This window comes from Calliphora vicina, chromosome 2 (assembly GCF_958450345.1).
Source record: "Calliphora vicina chromosome 2, idCalVici1.1, whole genome shotgun sequence".
NCBI lineage: Eukaryota > Metazoa > Arthropoda > Insecta > Diptera > Calliphoridae > Calliphora > Calliphora vicina.
The window spans coordinates 10,142,898-10,162,413 of NC_088781.1; the positions used below are offsets into that span (position 1 = coordinate 10,142,898).

At 31.9% G+C, this 19,516-nt stretch overlaps 2 protein-coding genes across 2 annotated transcripts in view; both read right to left on the minus strand.

The window, feature by feature from the left end:
- Window positions 1-9,419: 9,419 nt before the first annotated feature.
- Window positions 9,420-19,516, minus strand: part of LOC135951620 (uncharacterized) — a 58,235-nt gene continuing 48,138 nt past the window's right edge. The window contains exons 2-10 of the mRNA XM_065501302.1: window positions 17,129-18,793; window positions 16,788-17,066; window positions 13,151-13,324; window positions 12,917-13,076; window positions 12,704-12,845; window positions 12,483-12,638; window positions 12,260-12,421; window positions 11,007-11,830; window positions 9,420-10,941 (exon numbers count right to left, since the gene is read on the minus strand). Coding sequence (XP_065357374.1) covers window positions 18,138-18,569 — 432 coding nt within the window. The 5' untranslated portion in view covers window positions 18,570-18,793 and the 3' untranslated portion in view covers window positions 9,420-10,941; window positions 11,007-11,830; window positions 12,260-12,421; ... (4 more) ...; window positions 16,788-17,066; window positions 17,129-18,137. The remainder of the gene's footprint in view (window positions 10,942-11,006; window positions 11,831-12,259; window positions 12,422-12,482; window positions 12,639-12,703; window positions 12,846-12,916; window positions 13,077-13,150; window positions 13,325-16,787; window positions 17,067-17,128; window positions 18,794-19,516) is intronic.
- On the minus strand, window positions 10,545-17,723 carry LOC135949864 (uncharacterized). Its single transcript, XM_065499311.1, has 9 exons — window positions 17,129-17,723; window positions 16,788-17,066; window positions 13,151-13,324; window positions 12,917-13,076; window positions 12,704-12,845; window positions 12,483-12,638; window positions 12,260-12,421; window positions 11,007-11,830; window positions 10,545-10,941 (listed from the first exon to the last, which is right to left on the minus strand). Exons 1-9 carry the CDS (start codon window positions 17,721-17,723, stop codon window positions 10,545-10,547), a joined length of 2,889 nt encoding a protein of 962 aa, XP_065355383.1.

Genomic DNA, 19,516 nt, shown 5'->3' on the forward strand with positions numbered 1-19,516 from the left:
ACATTGCAGTGACGTAAATACCCATAAATTGGGTCACAATTTTTAATTAATTTAAACAAATCCCATTTAAAATTAATTGAAATGTTTTTTTTCTTCTTAATTATGTATTTCTCCTAATCACCGTTAAAAGTTTTGAAAAATACAAAAACCACCATATGTTTTGTTGTTTAGTTCTTCAATTTAAAATTTGTATGACGCGTAACTCTTCTTGTTTGTCCGTTATTTCCTGGTGAGAGTAGAACTGTAGTAATTTTCTGTAGTTTCTTTATGTTTTTCTTCCCTGTGTGTGTTTTTTGGATCCTTTTATAACGCGCATGTCCTTGAAATATGGCTCTGTTTTGTTGTGTTGTGTTCGCCAAAATGTTGTTGTCATTCAAGTTTCTTCTTTATTTTAGCATTCATTCTCTGGTGTAAACGTAAATATTGTTTATTCTCTCTGCCAGAGGTAGAAGAAGAAAAACAAAGTTTTTGTTTATTACTTTTGACAGCTATCAAAAAGTACACTGCAATAAAATATTGTATGAAATAGTGAAATTTGACATTTTGTACCATGTTTTTACTATGATTAATAGAAGTTGATTTGACTAAATTAGAGTTGTCAAACCGGTTTTCGAATTATTGGAAAATCCGGGTTTTTTCCAATTTTCCGGTTTTTTTAAACCGGGATTTACAGAAGGACGGTTTTCGAGTTATTCGACAAACCGGTTTTTTTGTCTCGAATTATTCGACAAATTCGAATATTTTTTTGAAATTCATTTTAAGATTTTATGCGATTCTTTTTAATAATTTTAATACAACAAGTAAGAGAGCTATATTCGGCTATACCGAATCTTATATACCCTTCACCAAATTATACTTAAAAATAGTTTTTTATTTATTTTAAAAAAAGTTTTATCCAATTTTTTTTTTAATTTTTTATTTTTAAAAAATCTTTTTTGGGGAAAAATAATTTCGGACAAAAAAATCCAAAATTTTTTTTTCCGATTTTGACCCTTGTAGGGTCCAACTTACTATGGCCTTATACATATGTATGTATATGTCGTTGCACAGGTCTTTGAAATATCTATCATTAGATATCTATTGTCTATATTAATGATTTAGTAATCCAGATGTGGGTCAAAAATAGTTCAAAAATCGAGGTTGTCCTGATTTTTTCTTATATCTCAGCCATTTGTGGACTGATTTTCTGGATTTTAAATAGCAATCGAGCCGAAAGAATTCCCGATATATTGATGTATGAATCACGTATGTAAGTTATTTGGGGGCCACGGAATGTTGATTTCAACATAGTGGCGGACAGACAGACATAGCAATATCGACTTTGCTATCTATAACGATCCAGAATATATATACTTAGTGGGGTCGCAAATGAAAAATGTAGAAATTACAAGCCAATTGACAAAAAAGGCCAAAAACCGGTTATTCGAACCGGTTTTTGATAGAAAAAACCGAAAACCGAAAACCGGTTTTTAGAATATGTCGAATAATTTACAACTCTAGACTAAATCATGTCGAAGAAATTCCATTTCGTAAACAAGTATATGTTTGTGACAACCATTCATATGATGAAGGACTTACCATATTATGTTGCTCTCGGCTTATGGATATCGTAATCTGAGAACAACATATGATAAGATTATTCATCATAAATATGGTTGTCACAAACAATACTTGTTTACTGTAATCATATATATGGTTGATACAATCATGTGAATCATATATTAACCATATTATGGTTACCACAATCATGTAAATAGTTACTGTGACTATAATATTGTTAACAAACTTGTAACTCTATTTAAATGGTTACAGTAACCATGCCCAACTATATTTTTTCTCTGCGTGTATAAACAGTATTTTACTTAATGATCGGTGCTAAACCTAGCTTTACTTATCTTTATATAATCCTTCAAAAAAGGATATTGTAGGAGTTAAAAGAGTATGGCGAAAACAGCTGATACAAAAGATTATGCTATTACATACAAGACAGACAATAACAAGATATTTAAAGAACCGTAGATCAACAACTAGAATTGTAATCAAATACACTGGTGCTGTAATTTCATAGATGAGTCTAAGACAACCCATAGTTGTGACATCTACCACAGAAGTTGATGAGATAGTTTCTGAAATTATATGGTGAAAAATACTACATTCGAAAATAATTGGATAACAAGAAGTTCCGGTGATGCAAGTGGATAATAACACTGCAATTAGATTAGCTTAGAATCCAGAGTTTCATCGAAGGACTAAGCACATTGCTCACATTCGTAAGAAAGTTTCCAAAAATAAAATTACTGTAACTCGAATATCAACGAATACCAGCAACATATTTAAAATATTTAATAAGATAAGAAATTTGGGACTTTAAAAGTTTTTTAACAATGGAAAGTATTGATCTTAATAATATATTTATACTCTTCACCATGAGTGGCAAGGATATATATAAGTTTGTTATTCCGTTTGTAATTTCTACATTTTTCATTTACGGCCCCACAAAGTATATTTCGAAATTGATATAGCCGAGTCCATCTGTTCGTCTGTATGTTGAAATCAACTTTCCGTAGGCCACAAATAACTTATACACTTGATTCATATATCAATATATAAAGCCCTTAGCGCCAAATTATCATAAGCGACATTTTTAAAATTTTTTTATTGCAGAAATTAAAATTTTATGGACCGACAGATGTTTTAGCGTTCTCAGGATATCAAAATTGTTAATAAGTTCAAAAATACAGGGGGTACGATTTTATCGTAAGTCAATGTTTATATTTTACAGTAAACTAATTTTATCGTAAGCGACACACAGTGGTATAGAAAAAAAGAGGGAAATAAATCTGTAACTTCTATATGGTTAGATTGGTTTGAATGATATTTCACATGCGCAAAGAAGAATTGTTGTCGAGTTTAAGTTTTGAACATGGACCCCAAGGGCCCTCAAAGTAGGACACCTCGGGTATGTCACATATTTAAAACGATATTATTTCTTGGTTTGAGTTCAGATTTCAAAAAAATTACACATATAGAATCTTCTCATCGAGCACTACAAAAAACATTATCGTAGCTATCAATTATCTCTTATAGCTTATACATTTGAATTTTAAAAAGCCGATTTTTCGCTAATTTTTTGGGAAAAAATAACTTTTTTTCTTTTTAAGTTATCGCTAAAAATTTCTAAGAGGATGTATATGGAATTTCTACTTTCTGAAAGCTAAGTTTTCATAAAATATTCTAAAGGAAAATAAATTTCAAAATTGATGTTACCGAGGGGACCAGGTTCTTTCAAAAAACACCTAATTTTTATGTAAAATAAAACTTTAGGGCAAAAATTCTCAAATCCCATATTCGATATCAAAATATAGTAACAGATTTTAGGTTGCTCAATTACTTTGTAAAGGGTTCCGATAACCCCGACCCTGTTAGGGATATTATAGCCAAACAACTAAAAATTCCCATTTTTGGAATTTTTCAACACTTTTCTGGGAATTGCGGGATTGCTGATAATAAATTTCAAAATTCGTTTTTATTTTTCCATTTTAAATAGAAAAATCTACATAACTGTGAAATTTCTTTGAAAACTATTTATAAATAAAAACTTAATTTCAATTCGAAAAATGTTTATCTATGCAAAAATTCAATAAAAAACATTTTTTGTCATATTTTTCAATAAAGTATTCCATGAATTTTTAATTGTCAAAAGTTATAAATATTTTTGAAAAATAGACAAATAGCTTTAACGAAATTATATTATATCGCATCATAACATTTTTAATTTTATGTATAAATTTCAAAATAATCAAAAAAAAAAACCTTCTCCTGTAAAATTTGTGTTTTGTCGCTTACGATAATTTGGTTGGTATTTAAAATCGAGAAAATCGGACCACAAATGGCTGAGATATAAGGAAGTAATCAGGACAACACTAATATATTCAATAAATTATATCTAATGATAAATATTTTAAAGACCAACGACGCATATAACGCCTACAATGGGTCAAAAAAAATTTTTATCATAAATTTTTTTTTACTAATAAATTAAGAAAATTAAAATGAAAATTAAATTTTAAAATTAAAAAAAATAAAAATTGTTAAATTTATTTTAAAGTATAATTTTGTGAAGCTCTCTTACTTGTTTTTAAATATATTTTATTTCAATAATAACATGGTTTCGACATGATTGTCGCTATATAATTGTCAATATGATTGATTTTGAACGATGTTTGTGAAAATTCTAAGTAGAAAAATATTGTTATATTTATAATGATGACATGATCACAAATACTCCATAATACGATCATGTCATCTAATAGATTTAAAAATAATCATATTCTGATTGTACTGCAATCATAAAATGGTTGTGTTACAACCATAATATGATTATATTAGCTATCATGGTTTTTATATAACCTAAATACGGAAACATAATATGGTTTAACACAATCAAATAATTGTTGTGCTACTGTAACAATATAATCAGCTGGAAATATAAAAAATTTAACAAATTTACTATTTTTTGCTATTAATTTTATAATGATATTTAACAAATATAAACATAATTTTAATATATGTAACTAATGCAAAAATATTTCTAGTGACGTTTAAGTGAATGATTCTTTTAATTTCGATTTAATTTTGGTTATAAAATCCGAATGACTTCCTAATACATTTAAATATAATAATTAAATATTTTTATACGTTTGAAAAGTAAACTCAATTTCCAGATGGTATACAATTTCTTACCATTTATTTTCCACTTGTCATATAGACCTTTTCGACTAGGCTCGAACTTCTTCTTATATTTTATGGTCTCGGTTATGCATTCATACTTCGAATGAGAGAAATGTTCAGTGAAGAATGGGAGAATAATTATTTTGTTATTTGTCGCCATTATTTGATATTTAAATGCAGTGATTCTCTCATACTCATCTCAAATTAAGTTTGTGTGAGCCTAGTCTTCAGATTAATTTGTGTGATTGAACAACTACCAGTTACGCTAAAAAACCGACAGCAATTCATACTTCGTAAAAGCTATAACGAAAGGATAATCGTAAAATTTAAAAATATATGTAACTACCTTTGCGTGAAGCATTCTTAAATGAGAATTCCAGATTATAATCAATTACTCCTTAGAAGTCATTTCAATGTAGCGTTTTTTGTTGTTAGGACCTTGTCTAAATGTCAAACTTTCACCTAGTTACTATCAAAATAAAAACTCAATTTTGTTTTTGTGAAATGTTTAAATTTGTTTTATTAAAGTTTTTAACATTAAAATCTAATAATTACTATAAAAGTTTAAAGCGTTTTTTTTTATTTTGAATTTATTTCATTTCATTTAATTTAATTACTTTTTTTTTTGTTTTTTTATTATTTTTTTTAAATTTTATCAATTCAATTAACTATGTTAGGAATTTTATTTATTTATTATAATTTTTCTCAAGAAAAAATTTTCTATAAATTGATTTTCACATGAAATTGTTTTTTTTATAAAAAGTTTGGGTGATGATTATTTAATATTTTGTTTGTTTTTTTTTTTGGATTTTGGAAAAAAGGGACAGGTGAGGCGTTTAAGGTGATATGGCTAATAAATTTGTGGGTTTTTGTTTTAATTTTTATTTTGAACACATAAATATTATATTAAAGTTTTTTTATTTAATATTTTGTAAAGTTGTTCTTTTAGTTAAAGGTTTATAGATGAGAGTGAATGATGAGCAAATTATATTTGTAATATAATTTATTTGAAAATTATAAATACAATTTTGTTTTAATTTTAAGGCTCAATGTAATACAACAAAAATTTCTGAATTATTATAAATACTATTAACTTTGATTTAAATGTGTAGATTCATTACTAATTTAACAGTTTTAAATATGATGTACATACTAGTAATTATACCCTTCACCTTCATGAGAAGGGTGTATATAAGTTTGTCATTCCGTTTGTAATTTCTACATTTTTCATTTCCGACCATATAAAGTATATATATTCTGGATCCTTATAGAAAGCGGGTCCGATTAAGCCATGTCCGACTGTCTGTCTGTCCGTCTGTCTGTTGAAATCAATTTTCTGAAGACCCCAGATATCTCCGGGATCCAAATTTTTAATAATTCTGTCAGACATGCTTTCGAGAAGTTTGCTATTTAAAATCAGCGAAATTTGTTTACCTAAAAATATTTAAAATTTTTAAGTATAATTTGGTGAAGGTTATATAAGATTCAGCACAGCCGAATATAGCACTCTTACTTGTTTTAAATATTTATGTCTAACTATCTAATCACGCAATAAATAAATAAGAAAGGAAGTATAGTGGGTCAAGCTAAAAAATTGTTCTTTTAAAATTTTAATAATTTATTTTCGTGAGTGATTTTCGAAAATTGGCTTTGTATGTGAGCTATGACCAGTTATGAACAGCTCACCATGAAATTAGGTCTCGTGATTTCTTTCTATATGAAACTTATTATTTTTGGATAGCAATATTTTAAGATTTTTATGCTCGTTATTAGACCTATATGGGAGCTATGTTTAATTATGGATCGCCATGAAATTATGTCGCGTTTTTAAATTCTCTATATTCATCTAGATCCAAACCAAGAGACTTCACATTAAGCTAAAAGTCTCTAGCTTTCTTTGGTTAATCAGTTTAAACCTTAAATATAAAGTTATCCTGTATAAGACCATTTTAAAACCAATTTGGACGTCTGGAATACAATTATGGGGAATGGCTAACTCATTTTATACAGAGGGACTATTACAAAAATCTTAGGGCCATGACTAGAAATGCTAATCGGGATTGATTTTTGAAAATCCCGGGGTTCGGGATTTGGTAAAGAAATCTAAAATCCCGAAAATTATAAGAAAGAAACGTACATAATTATGTCTTTACAATTGAAAGTAAATTTTTTCTTTGGCAATTAATTTTTATTAGACACTAAAAAGCATTTATGGTTTCATCTGCCATTCTGGAACGAATTTTGTTTCCGGCATATGCTGCTGCCGAAAAACATCTTTCACATTAAATCTTTCACTTTGGCAAAACCGTTTGCAAATACTTATAACACATCTGCAAATGCTCTTGTTCCTTCAGAAATAAAATGATCTATTTCTTTTGCTAGTTGCAAATCTACATTATAACTTGGTTTCGTTATTCTCATTTGGCTTTTTTACATTTATTAATAATATCTTTTAGCCTTTGAGCAATCGAAATATTTTCATTTTGTTCGAGCTCCTCATTTGAGATAAAATCAATTCCGTTTGAAGAGGATTTAAATTGAGTTTTGTTAGATAACTTACAAAAAAAAAGGTGAAGGATTGATTATCCAGAGCCCCACTCAAGAAAACCAAAAACACCGCTTTCCTTTATTAACTACTAGTTGGCCGCCCCGGCTTCGCCCGGTAGCTATTTACTAATATTAGTTTTTCAAGTTTCTCCAACCCACATACTCCTATTCCTATTTATTTGCAAATAAAATATCTAAATTTGTACTGCATACTTTAGGGAGCTTTTTTATTACAGTTGACTGGAGTAAAAAAAAAGTTTCCGAGTTTTACCCGGAATTTTTAGATTTTTTTCTTTAACATCTCCTCAAAATTTCGAATCGAATAAAAAAAAAATCAGCCAAATCGCTCCAGCCGTTCTCACGTGATGCCATTACATACATGGACCATTCCATTTTTATATATATATAGATGTTGTAGCAGGACTTTGCTGAACATCACTTTGCGATATTCGGGCATGTAGAATGTCAAAATGCATGAAAAAGGCACACAAAAATTACAATTTCCCCTATTTATTTATGAAAATCCCGGGATTTAAAATTAAAAAAAATACATACGGGATTCCCCGTTTGGCATCTCTAGCCATGACGGAAGCACCATGGATATAAGAAATATTGTTAAAGGAAGAGTTCAAGAAAGTCTGCAAAACCATCCCAACCCGCTTGCAAGACTACTTGTGCAGAGCCAAACCTGGTTAAGTATCCGTAGCAGCAGATGAGTGACATTCTAGAAAAATGCAACTTTTTGTCCATATCTGTCAACAATCAAAAGTAAACTTATATTAATGATGTCTTGCTATTGAACAAAATGTGGAAAAAAATTGGAAATAGAAACCAAATACTCTGTTTGGTGTGATATTGCGGCGAATATGTTTGCGAATGGCTTATGTTACTAAAGAGGACTGCTAAATCATATAGAACTCGTTATATATGCCGAAAATGTATGAATTCAAATTCGAGAATTTTGTGGTTTTGGCAGAATGTTACAACTGCACAGTACACAAGAGTGGTCGGCATAAAGAGAATTAAAAATCTGGATTATAAGACAGTGCTGTTAAAATCGAAAGAACTTGCACTTATAAGCAAAGACTCGATAGAATTAATTCTTAATTCCATTTCCGAAGTCACATTAAACTGTATCTCTTAACCATTCCGGTAATGAATTCATTATGAATTAATTCATAGACTTAATTCATTTGTCCTTCAAATTTATTAAATTCATTCCTATGAGAATAAATTTCTTATGGAATCATTAAAATGTTCCTTAATTTAAATTTATTACAAAATTGCTTTAAACATGTTTTGAATGATTACATTTTTCTTCAATTAGATTTCATTAGATTTGAATTAACACAAATTTTATGAATTTTTTTACAAGTTAATTACATTATGAATTAATTTACCGATTAAAGAATTATATTTAAATAAAAGCCTTTGAAAGAAGCTAAAGCTCACACTGAATTAATTCGAAGCTCTGAGTCGAATTACCGCATTCGATATTAAGTAAAATGCATCGTAATTTTGTTATTTGCGATTATGGTATTCGATATCGAGCAAGAAATTCGATATCGAAATTATTTTTCGATACGATAGCTCACGAATGCGGTGATTTGCCCCTGCTTATAAGCCAGAAGTTTAGTTGAATATCAACTGATTTTTAGTTTCTCAGCGAATTTAGAAAGAAGAAACTATCGAATGGTATATATGCTATTTAAGTTAAGTTATTTGTATCTACAACAAATTGATTTTCAATTTCAAAGAAATCGTCAAACGTCAAATCACTAAATTTACTCAAAAAAATCGTCAAAATTACGTAAAATCGTCACACCTAACCACTTTTATAAGAACATGTTTTGCACTTGCTCTCATTTATTATCAGAGAATTTAATGGCTGCAATTTTATATTTGTGTTCGTCCCCTGATGGCTCTGAGTACCGACCACTGTCTACAGTGATTGAAAAATACCGTTTAGTATTTATCGGTTGCTTAATTTATCGTTTTGAGAATTTCCCTTTGGTCTTCTGGGTGCTTATACAATTCTCAGACGATCTATCTGCCTGTCTGTCTGCTATAGACACAGTATGGCCAAATAAACTAAATAAATAATTTTGTTAGGAATGATTTTATGGAATAAATTGCTGATATTTTTAATTTTGAATAAATATTTTATTGTTGGGTATAACTATTACTTAAAAATGTGATACTTTTTCCAATTTTTAGATTTTATTTTGAAACATTTGTACAATATAAATTTATTCAAAGTATCACCTATTCCCATCATTCTGACAAACTAGTAAGTACATCATTCCTGCTTAATTAAAAACAAAAGAAATAAATTTAAATTTTATTAAATTGTTGTTTGATTTATCTGTTTTTTTGTTTAATATTTATGTAGTAAATTTGATTTTGAACATTGAGAAAAATTCAATTTTAAGTTTTTTTTTGTATTTAGTTTTCCATAATAAATCTCCTACATGAAGACACACAGTAGTTCTCTTCTTTATTTTCTAATCAATCTATAATTTGTATGCAAAATTGTTTAAAAACGTTTGAGATTTGTTAATAATTTGTTTGTTTCTTTACATTTTGTTTATTTATACTAAAAACTTCTATCATTGATTTTTTGTTTGTTTTAATTTATGTGTTTTTTTCATATAATCGGTGGATTTAAAAACCTGGACTTATGTCGTTTTAATTATTAATAAATTTATTTATTTATTTGTTTTATTAATTATTAAGATTTGTTGTTTAAACATTCCATTGCCTAAGGCGGAAAATGTGGGGGGGAAGGTGTTGTATGTGTAACTGGGGAAAAGAGATTGCTTCAATTTGTTGTTGTGGTTTGGTTTTTCTAAGTGTAGAAGTTAAAAAATTTCGAGATTTACGATTTAAAAAGTTTAAGTGTAAAATGTTTTAAATTTTTTTTTAATCCAAAAATATGGTGTTAGTGATAGTGATATAGAGAGAGTCATAGAGATAGGGTGGGTGGTTGTTAGAAAGGTGAAAGGTGCTTTCTAAAGTGTTTAGGTATTGTTTGTGTAGGTAGGTGTATGTGGAGATTAAAGGTGTAAACAAATTCTTTCAGTTGGTTTTGATTGAGTTTTTTGTTTTAATTTTTTCTATGCTAAATATGAAAAGTTTCAAGTAAAAAATAAAGGACTAGAAAATGTAAAAGTGGTAATTCTTCTAAATAGATCTACTAAGTAGTTTGGTAGTGATAGTGTTAAGTGGTATTCGATTCGAAAGGACAATTTTCACACAAAACTAAACTACACTGATGTGGTCATTTGTTCAACGTAAGTAATAGGTCTCGACAGGGATTGTGAACGTTTGAGTTTACATTTAGGTATTGTAGCAGTAGAATGTGCTGGTCCAGTGTCTTTAAAAATGTTTCGCGATTGATTGGAGGCTGATATTGTGGTGGTAGTGGTGGTGGCTGTGGCCAGAGATTTATCCAAATTTTGACAGGAACAGTGTTGAGTTTGCGGCTGCTGTTGCTGGGCTGCTAATTGGCGGGGCACATAGATGTACTCGCGTGATGGCTGGGGTTTACATTTGCACTGTTGCGCCATGGTCGAAAGGCCCTCGGGTACACTTTGACTTTTGCAATTTTGAAAGTAGCTGTTAGGACTACAAGTGCACAGCAAAGGCTGGGCATTATCAATTCTGGAAGAAAAATTTATTCTTATTTAGTTTCAGTATATTTTTATTATTATTATGCAAATATTTACCTTAAATCTCTATTAGACCATTGTACATTGGCTTGACATTGCAACTGAAATTGATTGGAACCACAACAGTTGGCATTTTGCATAAAGGAAAGACTACGTCGCAAATAGTTGCCCGTACCATTGTCATATATATAGGGATAACGATGATCATGGGCCTGCATGTCAGCTGTTTGTAAAGCTCCAGCACCTGGCGTTCTACTAACATCGCCCATAAAATGCCGTCTCTGCTGAGAGGGTGTAGGATGGTGATGGCAATTACACATAGGCCTCATTGGTTCGCACATGCAGGAAGAACTAGCACCCAATTGATTTAAACTAATACAGCTACGATTTATTAGATCAGGGGCCGGATAATCACAGCCATTGCTTTTCGTATAGTCCACCGTAAATGCTGGCTGATGCCTAATATATTGCGTGGACATGGAACGCAAGCGCGGTGTAGTCGGCGCCGCCGCACCATTCATATTCGACCTTTGTGAAGGATTGTGTGGGTATGTTGAGTAACCTATGAAGAATATTATAATGGCGGCTATAGCAGCAGCAGCTGAACATATATAGTAACCAGCTCGTCCGTACTTTAGAGAGTAGTCGTTGAGGAATATGGTTAAAGGTACACTTATCAGCACTGGTATGGCTTCAATTCCTCTTACGAAAGACCAGGTTTTCGAGAATTTCACTTTGACTCTTTCCAGGGCCAACATTTTCAAAGAAAAACGAAAGCCACCAAAACCCACACCATAAATACCCGATAGAATGCAGAGGCCTTTGTAGCCCATCACAAATGACATGAAGAGTATCGAAAGGGCCACAGTGGCCAGGAAAACCTGTAATAAAGAAAAAGTCAGCATAAATAAATCAAGTAAAAGACGAATTTATACATGTGACTACAGAGGCAAATTCAGATAAATTGAAGCGAATTCATAAAAAAATCAGCAGAAATAAATCAAGTAAAAGACGAATTTATACAAGCGACTGCAAAGGCAAATTCAGATAAATTGAAGCGAATTCATAAATTTTTTGTTTGTATTGTTACGAAATTGTATTATCGCTTTGAATTTAAAGATCTGTAACGGCTGCTTGCTTGCTATTAAAGCTGCTAAATAAATAGAACATTCTAGAAAATTCATGAAACTGCTAGAAGATGGCACTGTTTATATAAATAGTAACAGCGATCCACAAATTAGTTATTGTTTTTTGATAAACAGAACGAAAATGATGTGACGGACAGCTTAGTAGTAATTCCCCAAACTTACCTGTGATATTATGGGTGTAGACAATACAAAATTATGTACAACAAACGGCCGCCTTATTAAGACCCCCGCCAAGACCACTCCCAATGTGGTAGACATGCCCAGCATAGTTTGTAATAGCACCAATTCTTGAACATCGGATCCCTCTTTGGCAGCATTTAAAGACTAAAATAAAATTAAAATAAACATAACTAAAACATTGAAATAAAAGTAACTCCCTTCTTACCATGGTAAACATGGGTGTATATATGCCTAAGGCGGCCACCGCTGAGGTCAATAATAATATTTTCACCGTGCCCGACTTCAAATTTGATATGTCTTGTAATAATTTCTTTAAAATATTAGGCTCCACGGGAGGATTATTGTTTTTATGGTCTCGTAGCTACAACATTAAAAAAAAATATTTATAATATCAAAAACATTGTTTAAAAACCTTTTAAATTCTACCTTTTTCCTTTGATTCTTTAAATGTTGTATGGCTCTTCTTTGGGGATGATACAGGGAGGCGGGTCTATATAAAAGACCCACAAAAAAGCTTATAGAAGTTAAGGCCGCCACTATTTGTAAACCACAACGCCAGCCCATTTTTCTTTTAAAAAGATATACAAGAAATTCAATATAAATATCTTATAAAGTATATTTATGTCCTCAATTACTTACCCCACTCCTTCTTTTAATAGTACCGAAAATAAAGCTATACCCACACCCTCACCCGACATGGCCACCATTTCCACAAAAAGTCTTCTTTTCTTAAAGTAATTACCCAGCATTATGGTAGAAGTTTCACGTACCATTGCCACTCCTATTCCAAACACAAAACCTGGAAATTTTTTAAATATTTTGTTATTAATTGTTTAATATAATTTTATATTTAAGGCCACAAAAAAAACTTACCATAACTGAATATAACCTGATCCACCTCGGTGGCAAATGATGTAAATAGTATTCCTAAGGATAGAATTAAACCGCCTACCACAGCCATAAGTCTAGTAGATTTCCGACGACAGATAGTCTCCACAAATGGTGAAATTAACATTGATATCGACCAACTCAGCGCTCCCAACCATTCTGCAAGGAATTATAGAGAAATATTTTAAGTATAAAATCATTTCTAAATATTATTATTCAATACAGGTCTAACAATGAAAAGCTTTTAATTTTTTATAAAATAGGTACAATTTCAACAACTAGAAATTTAACTGGACTTAAAGTACTTTTCAACAGCTTTATAAAGTACTCTCAAAACCTCAAAACTAAAACAATTAAATTACTATGCCAACAACCCATAGAAAAGAAAAGGAATTTAATTGCCGATCAAATCTCATAGGTCTCTTTTTAAATAAAATCGAATCAACTTTCTGGCTGCCAGTTTCGCAGCAGAAAACGATAGCTGACAGTTGTCATCTGTACTGACATTTTGGAAACTGACAAAGCATCTTTAGTTCGGTTGATATCCATAATATCGACCCCTTTGCGCGAAATTATTGTATGTTACAAAAACCAAATTTTACAGGAGAGCGTTATTATTATTAAATTTCTTTACTTTGGCTGGTATCATAAATACCAAATTTCAAATCCGATAAAATAAACGATTTAGTGAATTAAATTTCACATACGATAAAATTAACTTAGTAATATTTCGATAAATATAGCGAATATCGCTATAAAATTTTACTATGTAAAAATCGATATACCCATAAATTCGTGACACCCATTCCTAAACATATAACTGAAAAATATGGCCACAATCATTCTATTGTTACTGTGTTTTCTGTCCTGACTAAATAAAACAACCAGAACACACGTCATGTTTTAAAGGGCATCCTCCATCCACTGTATCCTCGATTTTATTTATTTTTTTTTTTCATATTTCACCAGTTCTATTACTTCTATCCTCTTAAGAATCCCTCTCCGCATTTTAATATTACACATTTTCCGAATTAGTTCATTCCACATTATTGGATAAATTCGAGAAAGAAATTTCGAGAGAACTAAGCCCGACAATATAATACCCTACACTAAGTAAAAGAGCAAAAACATTTTTTTTTTTTAAATTTGAATAATTTATATTTGTGAGTGATTTTCGGAAGTGGGCCTTATATGGGAGCTATGACCAATTATGGACCGATCATCATGAAATTAGGTCTTGTGATTTATGTCTATATGAAAGTTAACTATGTTGAATTTTGTGTGAATACCAACATTTTTAAGCGATTTATGCACGTTAAAGTGATTTTCGGAAGCGGGTCTATATGGGAGCTATGACTAATTATGGACGGATCGTAACAAATTTGGTGACATGAATTTTGTATATATAAAATTTATTTGGAGCGGAATTTGTGGATATACATTTATAAATTAAACATTTATGACCGATAAAGACCCATTTCGGAAGGACATTTGTATGGGGGCTAGGTGAAATATAAATAAAATATAATAGGCTTGGCCGAAAAAATAATATGTACCAAATTTGATCGAAATATCTTCAAAATTGCGACCTGTACTCTCCGCACAAGGTTTACATGGACAGCCAGCCAACCAGCCTGACGGACGGACGTCTTTTAATCGACTCAGAAAGTGATTCTAAGTCGATCGGTGGGTGTTAGACTAATATTTTTGGGCGTTACAAACATCTGCATAAACGTATTATACCCTCCCCACTATGGTGGTGTAGGGTATAAAAACCTTATTTCATTCTATCATTGTTCTAGTACACTCATCGCTTTTCGAGATCTTCAAAAAATTGTGTGGCTCTGGTTATTTTCAACACTTTTAAAGCAGTACAGCCTGCTACAATATTGTCTCAACTTATTTTTAGAGATCCCACAATTCAAATTATTACTCGATGAGATCCCATCGAGTTCAAGATTAAATTTGGAGTATCAGAAAAACCCGTTATTTTTACTGTTTTAGTTCCTATCCTCCTGAACAAACTTATATTTCGAACATCCAATCATATATATTCTTTCGCAGATGAGAGAAATCTTGCCATATATTGTTTTCATAAGGCAGAACATGAATACTTTAAAGTGTGATTTGAGTTGTTTCAACAAATCTAAGGGAATTTGTGGGTCAATTTGAAATAAAGAGTAAAAAAAACTTCGGGCAGTTACGAAGCGAAAGGAAAGTCTTAGAATACGAAAAGACCACACTATATACACTCAAGATATCAATATATGCTTAGTATATAAAAGGTCTTCCAATAGGGACTTCCGAAGTATGACAGTTGACAGCGGTCTGTTTCCAACTGTTCCAGTGGACATTCAGCGAAGACACTTCAACAGTTGAAAACTGACCCTTACCAATTTTTTGGACCTTACCAATTCACATAAGATCCAAGAGCGTCCAATTCATCTCGAAAAAGTCACTGTTGGGTGTGGATTTTGGTCTGGACGTCAACGAACGAGCTTTATAGTTTGCTGATTACAAACTTATTTTGATCTGAATTTGATGATATGGTTACCAATGACATCTGGTTTCAACAGGACAGCGCTACTTTCCCACATGCCACATTGGTCATTCTGATGTGAACTGGCCACAAAGATCATGAGAATTGACCCCGTTAGACTTTTTCTTGTGAGGTTTTCTTAATTCATAGGTCTTAGCGAATAAGCAACAAACCACAGCGGACCTCAAAGCCAACATAACCGGTCAAATTCAAACTGATTTATGCGCCAGAGTCATGGTGCAAACTTTCCAAACAAAGTAACTATGTGGATAGGAAGCGCTTAACGACTTTTTATATTACAGAATGATGAGTATAATATTAATGTTGGAGAAAAGAAGGAGAATATAAAAGACGGATCATTACAGAGTTTGAAGAAGCTAGTCAATTATCGATAGTAGATACAACTTTAATCATATTGATATTGTTTTGTCAGTTACCATGTGTCAGCATGTGATCAATGCAATATATCATCACTAGAACTAAGGAATTCCATACCATAAAAAGGTAATTATGTATCCAAGAATGTGTTACATATCAAAAAGAAGTCACACAGAAAGGTTAAGTTAGCGACCTGATAAATCCCTGGATTCTATCATGTAAAAAATGTTTAATCAAGAGTTTTGCTTGCATTCCTTCAGGAGTTGCTCATTATTTATCATAACCGCGAGCGGCATATTCTTGAAAACAAAAAATATTTCTTTTTTTTCAATTGGACAAGAATTCAACATTCAGCCAAAAAAGTAGCGGTCAGAATTTGTAATACCCAAACTCAGAAGTTTCATACCAAAAAAAACATACTCTTCGCTCGCTAAGTCTCGCAAAAAATTGTCAAGCTCCACATAATGTAGTCAATAGTTGTAGGAATAGAAACCAGTAATAAAAAAACACAGATCAAAGCTATTACATGAATATGAATGATGTTCAAACCGCTCAAATTTGCCTGCCAATCCAAGCTCACTTCACAGCAAGCGCACTGCGACTATGAAATAGTTTATACCGCATGGTTACGTTAAATAATGAAATCCAGAAAGAACTAAGTACATCTGGCACATTAATTTATTTGAATCTAATCATTTCTCTTACCATTTCCATTAGCATTCTGTATATGCTGAACGGCATAAAACAACGTCAAACCGTATGACAATTGCAGGCCGGTTGTTAGAATATGCACCAAAAAAGACATGCCACAAATTATCCAGCCCCAACCGCCATCAGGATAGAAATGCTGCCGTATGCCAATAGTGTCAACGCCAGTACGTCTTAAAGCTGGTATATTACGATGCAATAGATAGAATTCTTGATCCCGTAAGCCAGGAAATCCAGAGTCCTGTTCCTCATACTGGTGTACACAAGAATCGGGAGCTAGAAATAAATGTTATTATCCATTATTGACAATTGAAATAACTAACAATCAAATATCTAACCATAATAAAATCCATGATTACAGCCACGATTGCCTGTATGCAGGGTTGCTGGTGGAGGTGGCGCCAGAGTTTCTTGAGGTCGCACCTGTTGATGGTAGAGTTTACCACACAGACATGAAGAAGGCATTTGCATTTTATGATGGTCTATATTGTAGGAACTACAACACGTATATTGCTGCTGTTGTTGCTGTTGTTGGTGTTGATGCTGATGCTGATGAGCATGCTGTTGGGAGTGTGATTGAGGCGGCTGGTGTGAATGATGTTGATGCTGTATGGGTTGTTGCAATTGCTGCTGCTGTTGTTTGGCATGTCGTCGGCATGACATTGTATTAAAGTTGTTAGAAGGAACATGTGTTGAGGCACCATAATTATCGTACAAATCAATTGCTGGCAATGCTGTTATAGAGCGATGATGATGTGCTCTCATTAGGGGTGGTGGTGGCGGCGATGGAGTTGCATTTGTCACAGACGTGTTACATTTGTATGCTTGATTTGCTGCTATGGCTGCCTGTGTTGTAGCTGTAGCTGTGGTTGCGGCAGTTGATGTAATTGCTGTTGCTTGGACACTTGATTTCACCAGGGGTTTCTTTAACATGTTTGATGATGATGATGTAGTCGATCTGTGCGAATCCAGTGTGCTGTGAGGTGTAACCAATTCGTTGCTGGTTCGTTCTGGCACCACCGTCACAAAGGGTGAAGTCTTTGAGGTGTATTCCTTGAGACTTTGTGTGGAGCCCTGTTGGTAGGCCAGACGTGGACACGAGACCCACCAAACAACCGGTTGATCGTTGTAACGACAGTTTTCACACAAAACTCTTTGTGTTGTGAGAGCGGCAGGTGTGGCTATTGAAATGTCCCGAAATCCCGGGGGTGCGGGCAACGTCAATTCCAAAGCAGATTGTTCGCTTAGAGATTTTTGTATGTTTGTAGGGAAATCGTTGGTAGCTGCTGGTTTGGATGCTCTGCTGGGAATCTGTGGAGGATGTTCACAACTAAGATTATACCTTCGTCACACTGCACATTTGCTGCATAAAATTATATTCTTATTTTTACTATTTGTGCTTTTGATTAAAGCTGATCTTCTTAGTTCCTGTTCCGAATTCGTTCTGGGGGTATAGTGGCCACAATTGTGCTGGAAATGTTGCTGGTGTTGGTGTTGGCACTGCTGCTGATATTGTTGCTGCTGTAGATGTTGTTGCTGCTGCTGTTGTTGTTGTTGCTGACGTCTCAGAGCACTGAAAAGATTTCGGGGCAAACTACGATACTGATTCAATTGGGGACAACTACTGTAAAGGGATGATGGTGATGGTGAATTCGTTGTATTGTCAGGGTAGTCACCACTACCAGTGGCCATATTATCATGGCCTAAACGACAATTGTAATTACAGTTGAGCTGTTTGTTGTCACCACATTTATATTGGCATGTGGCATACAATTTCATTGTTTATTTGACGTTTGTATAGAATTCTGTGCGTGTTGTTTGGTGTATTGTTCTTATTGTTGGCAGTTGGTGTTAGAAGAGAGTACAGAGACAGACAGAGAAAGAGAGAAGTGTTTTTGTTAACACAATCTGAAATATTGGATGATAAATTCCTCTGTAGGGCAAATGAGAAATTCATCATACGCTGATGACACTAGTCATTTTTATGGCCATAATTAAACGATCTGTAATGAGTTTAAAAAATTAAAGTTATTTATAATAAAATATTCATTTCGTATTTAATGTTAAGTACTAAATACATATTTAAATTGTTGTGTTGTAAGCAAATTTACCCTTGACCTAAACCATTGTAATTTGTTTAGTTTTAGAATTTTTTATCACATAGTTTATGGTTATGATTTGTATTATTTTCGCCCTTTTTTATTCGTATTTTTTTTTCTCGTGACTTTCTTCAATGACGCACAGTGGGTGATATTTGCAATTTGAAATGTTTAAGTTTCTCCATGTGTGGTAGTTTAAATGAGTTTGTCATTCTGTGTCTAATTTCAACAAAATATTTATATGCGAAAGATAATTTATTTAAAAAAAATATTTTTTTATAGGAATTTGAAGTAAAAACTCTAACCATAAATACTAAAGGCCTTAGTAATAATCAATTTTTAAATTTATCAAAGGTTTATAAAGCAAATAATGCTTAGACATATTTAAAAACAGATTATGAATATACTTAAATATTTGTATAACATTTTCCACTGTGCATCAATCATCCTATCTATTATTTTTTTTTGGAAGGTAATGCCTTCTCAGCCAAATTGTAAGCCATTACGATATTATTTCTTATTTCTTCTGTCTGTCTGTTGTTATTATTATTTTCTTTAATCTCTTAAATACTTTACCAAGTAATAACAATTTTTGCTACTGATACTAATCAGTTTAAATAGATTTAA

Bases quoted from the DNA above. Each gene is read 5' to 3' on its own strand.
- LOC135949864 (XM_065499311.1), bottom strand. From the start codon at position 17,723: ATGTTAAAGAAACCCCTGGTGAAATCAAGTGTCCAAGCAACAGCAATT. The intron at 17,067-17,128 runs GTTAGATATTTG...ATTTATTTCTAG, and splicing joins TAATCATGGATTTTATTATG to CTCCCGATTCTTGTGTACAC. The intron at 12,846-12,916 runs GTAAGTAATTGA...TCTTTTTAAAAG, and splicing joins CTATTAAAAGAAGGAGTGGG to AAAAATGGGCTGGCGTTGTG.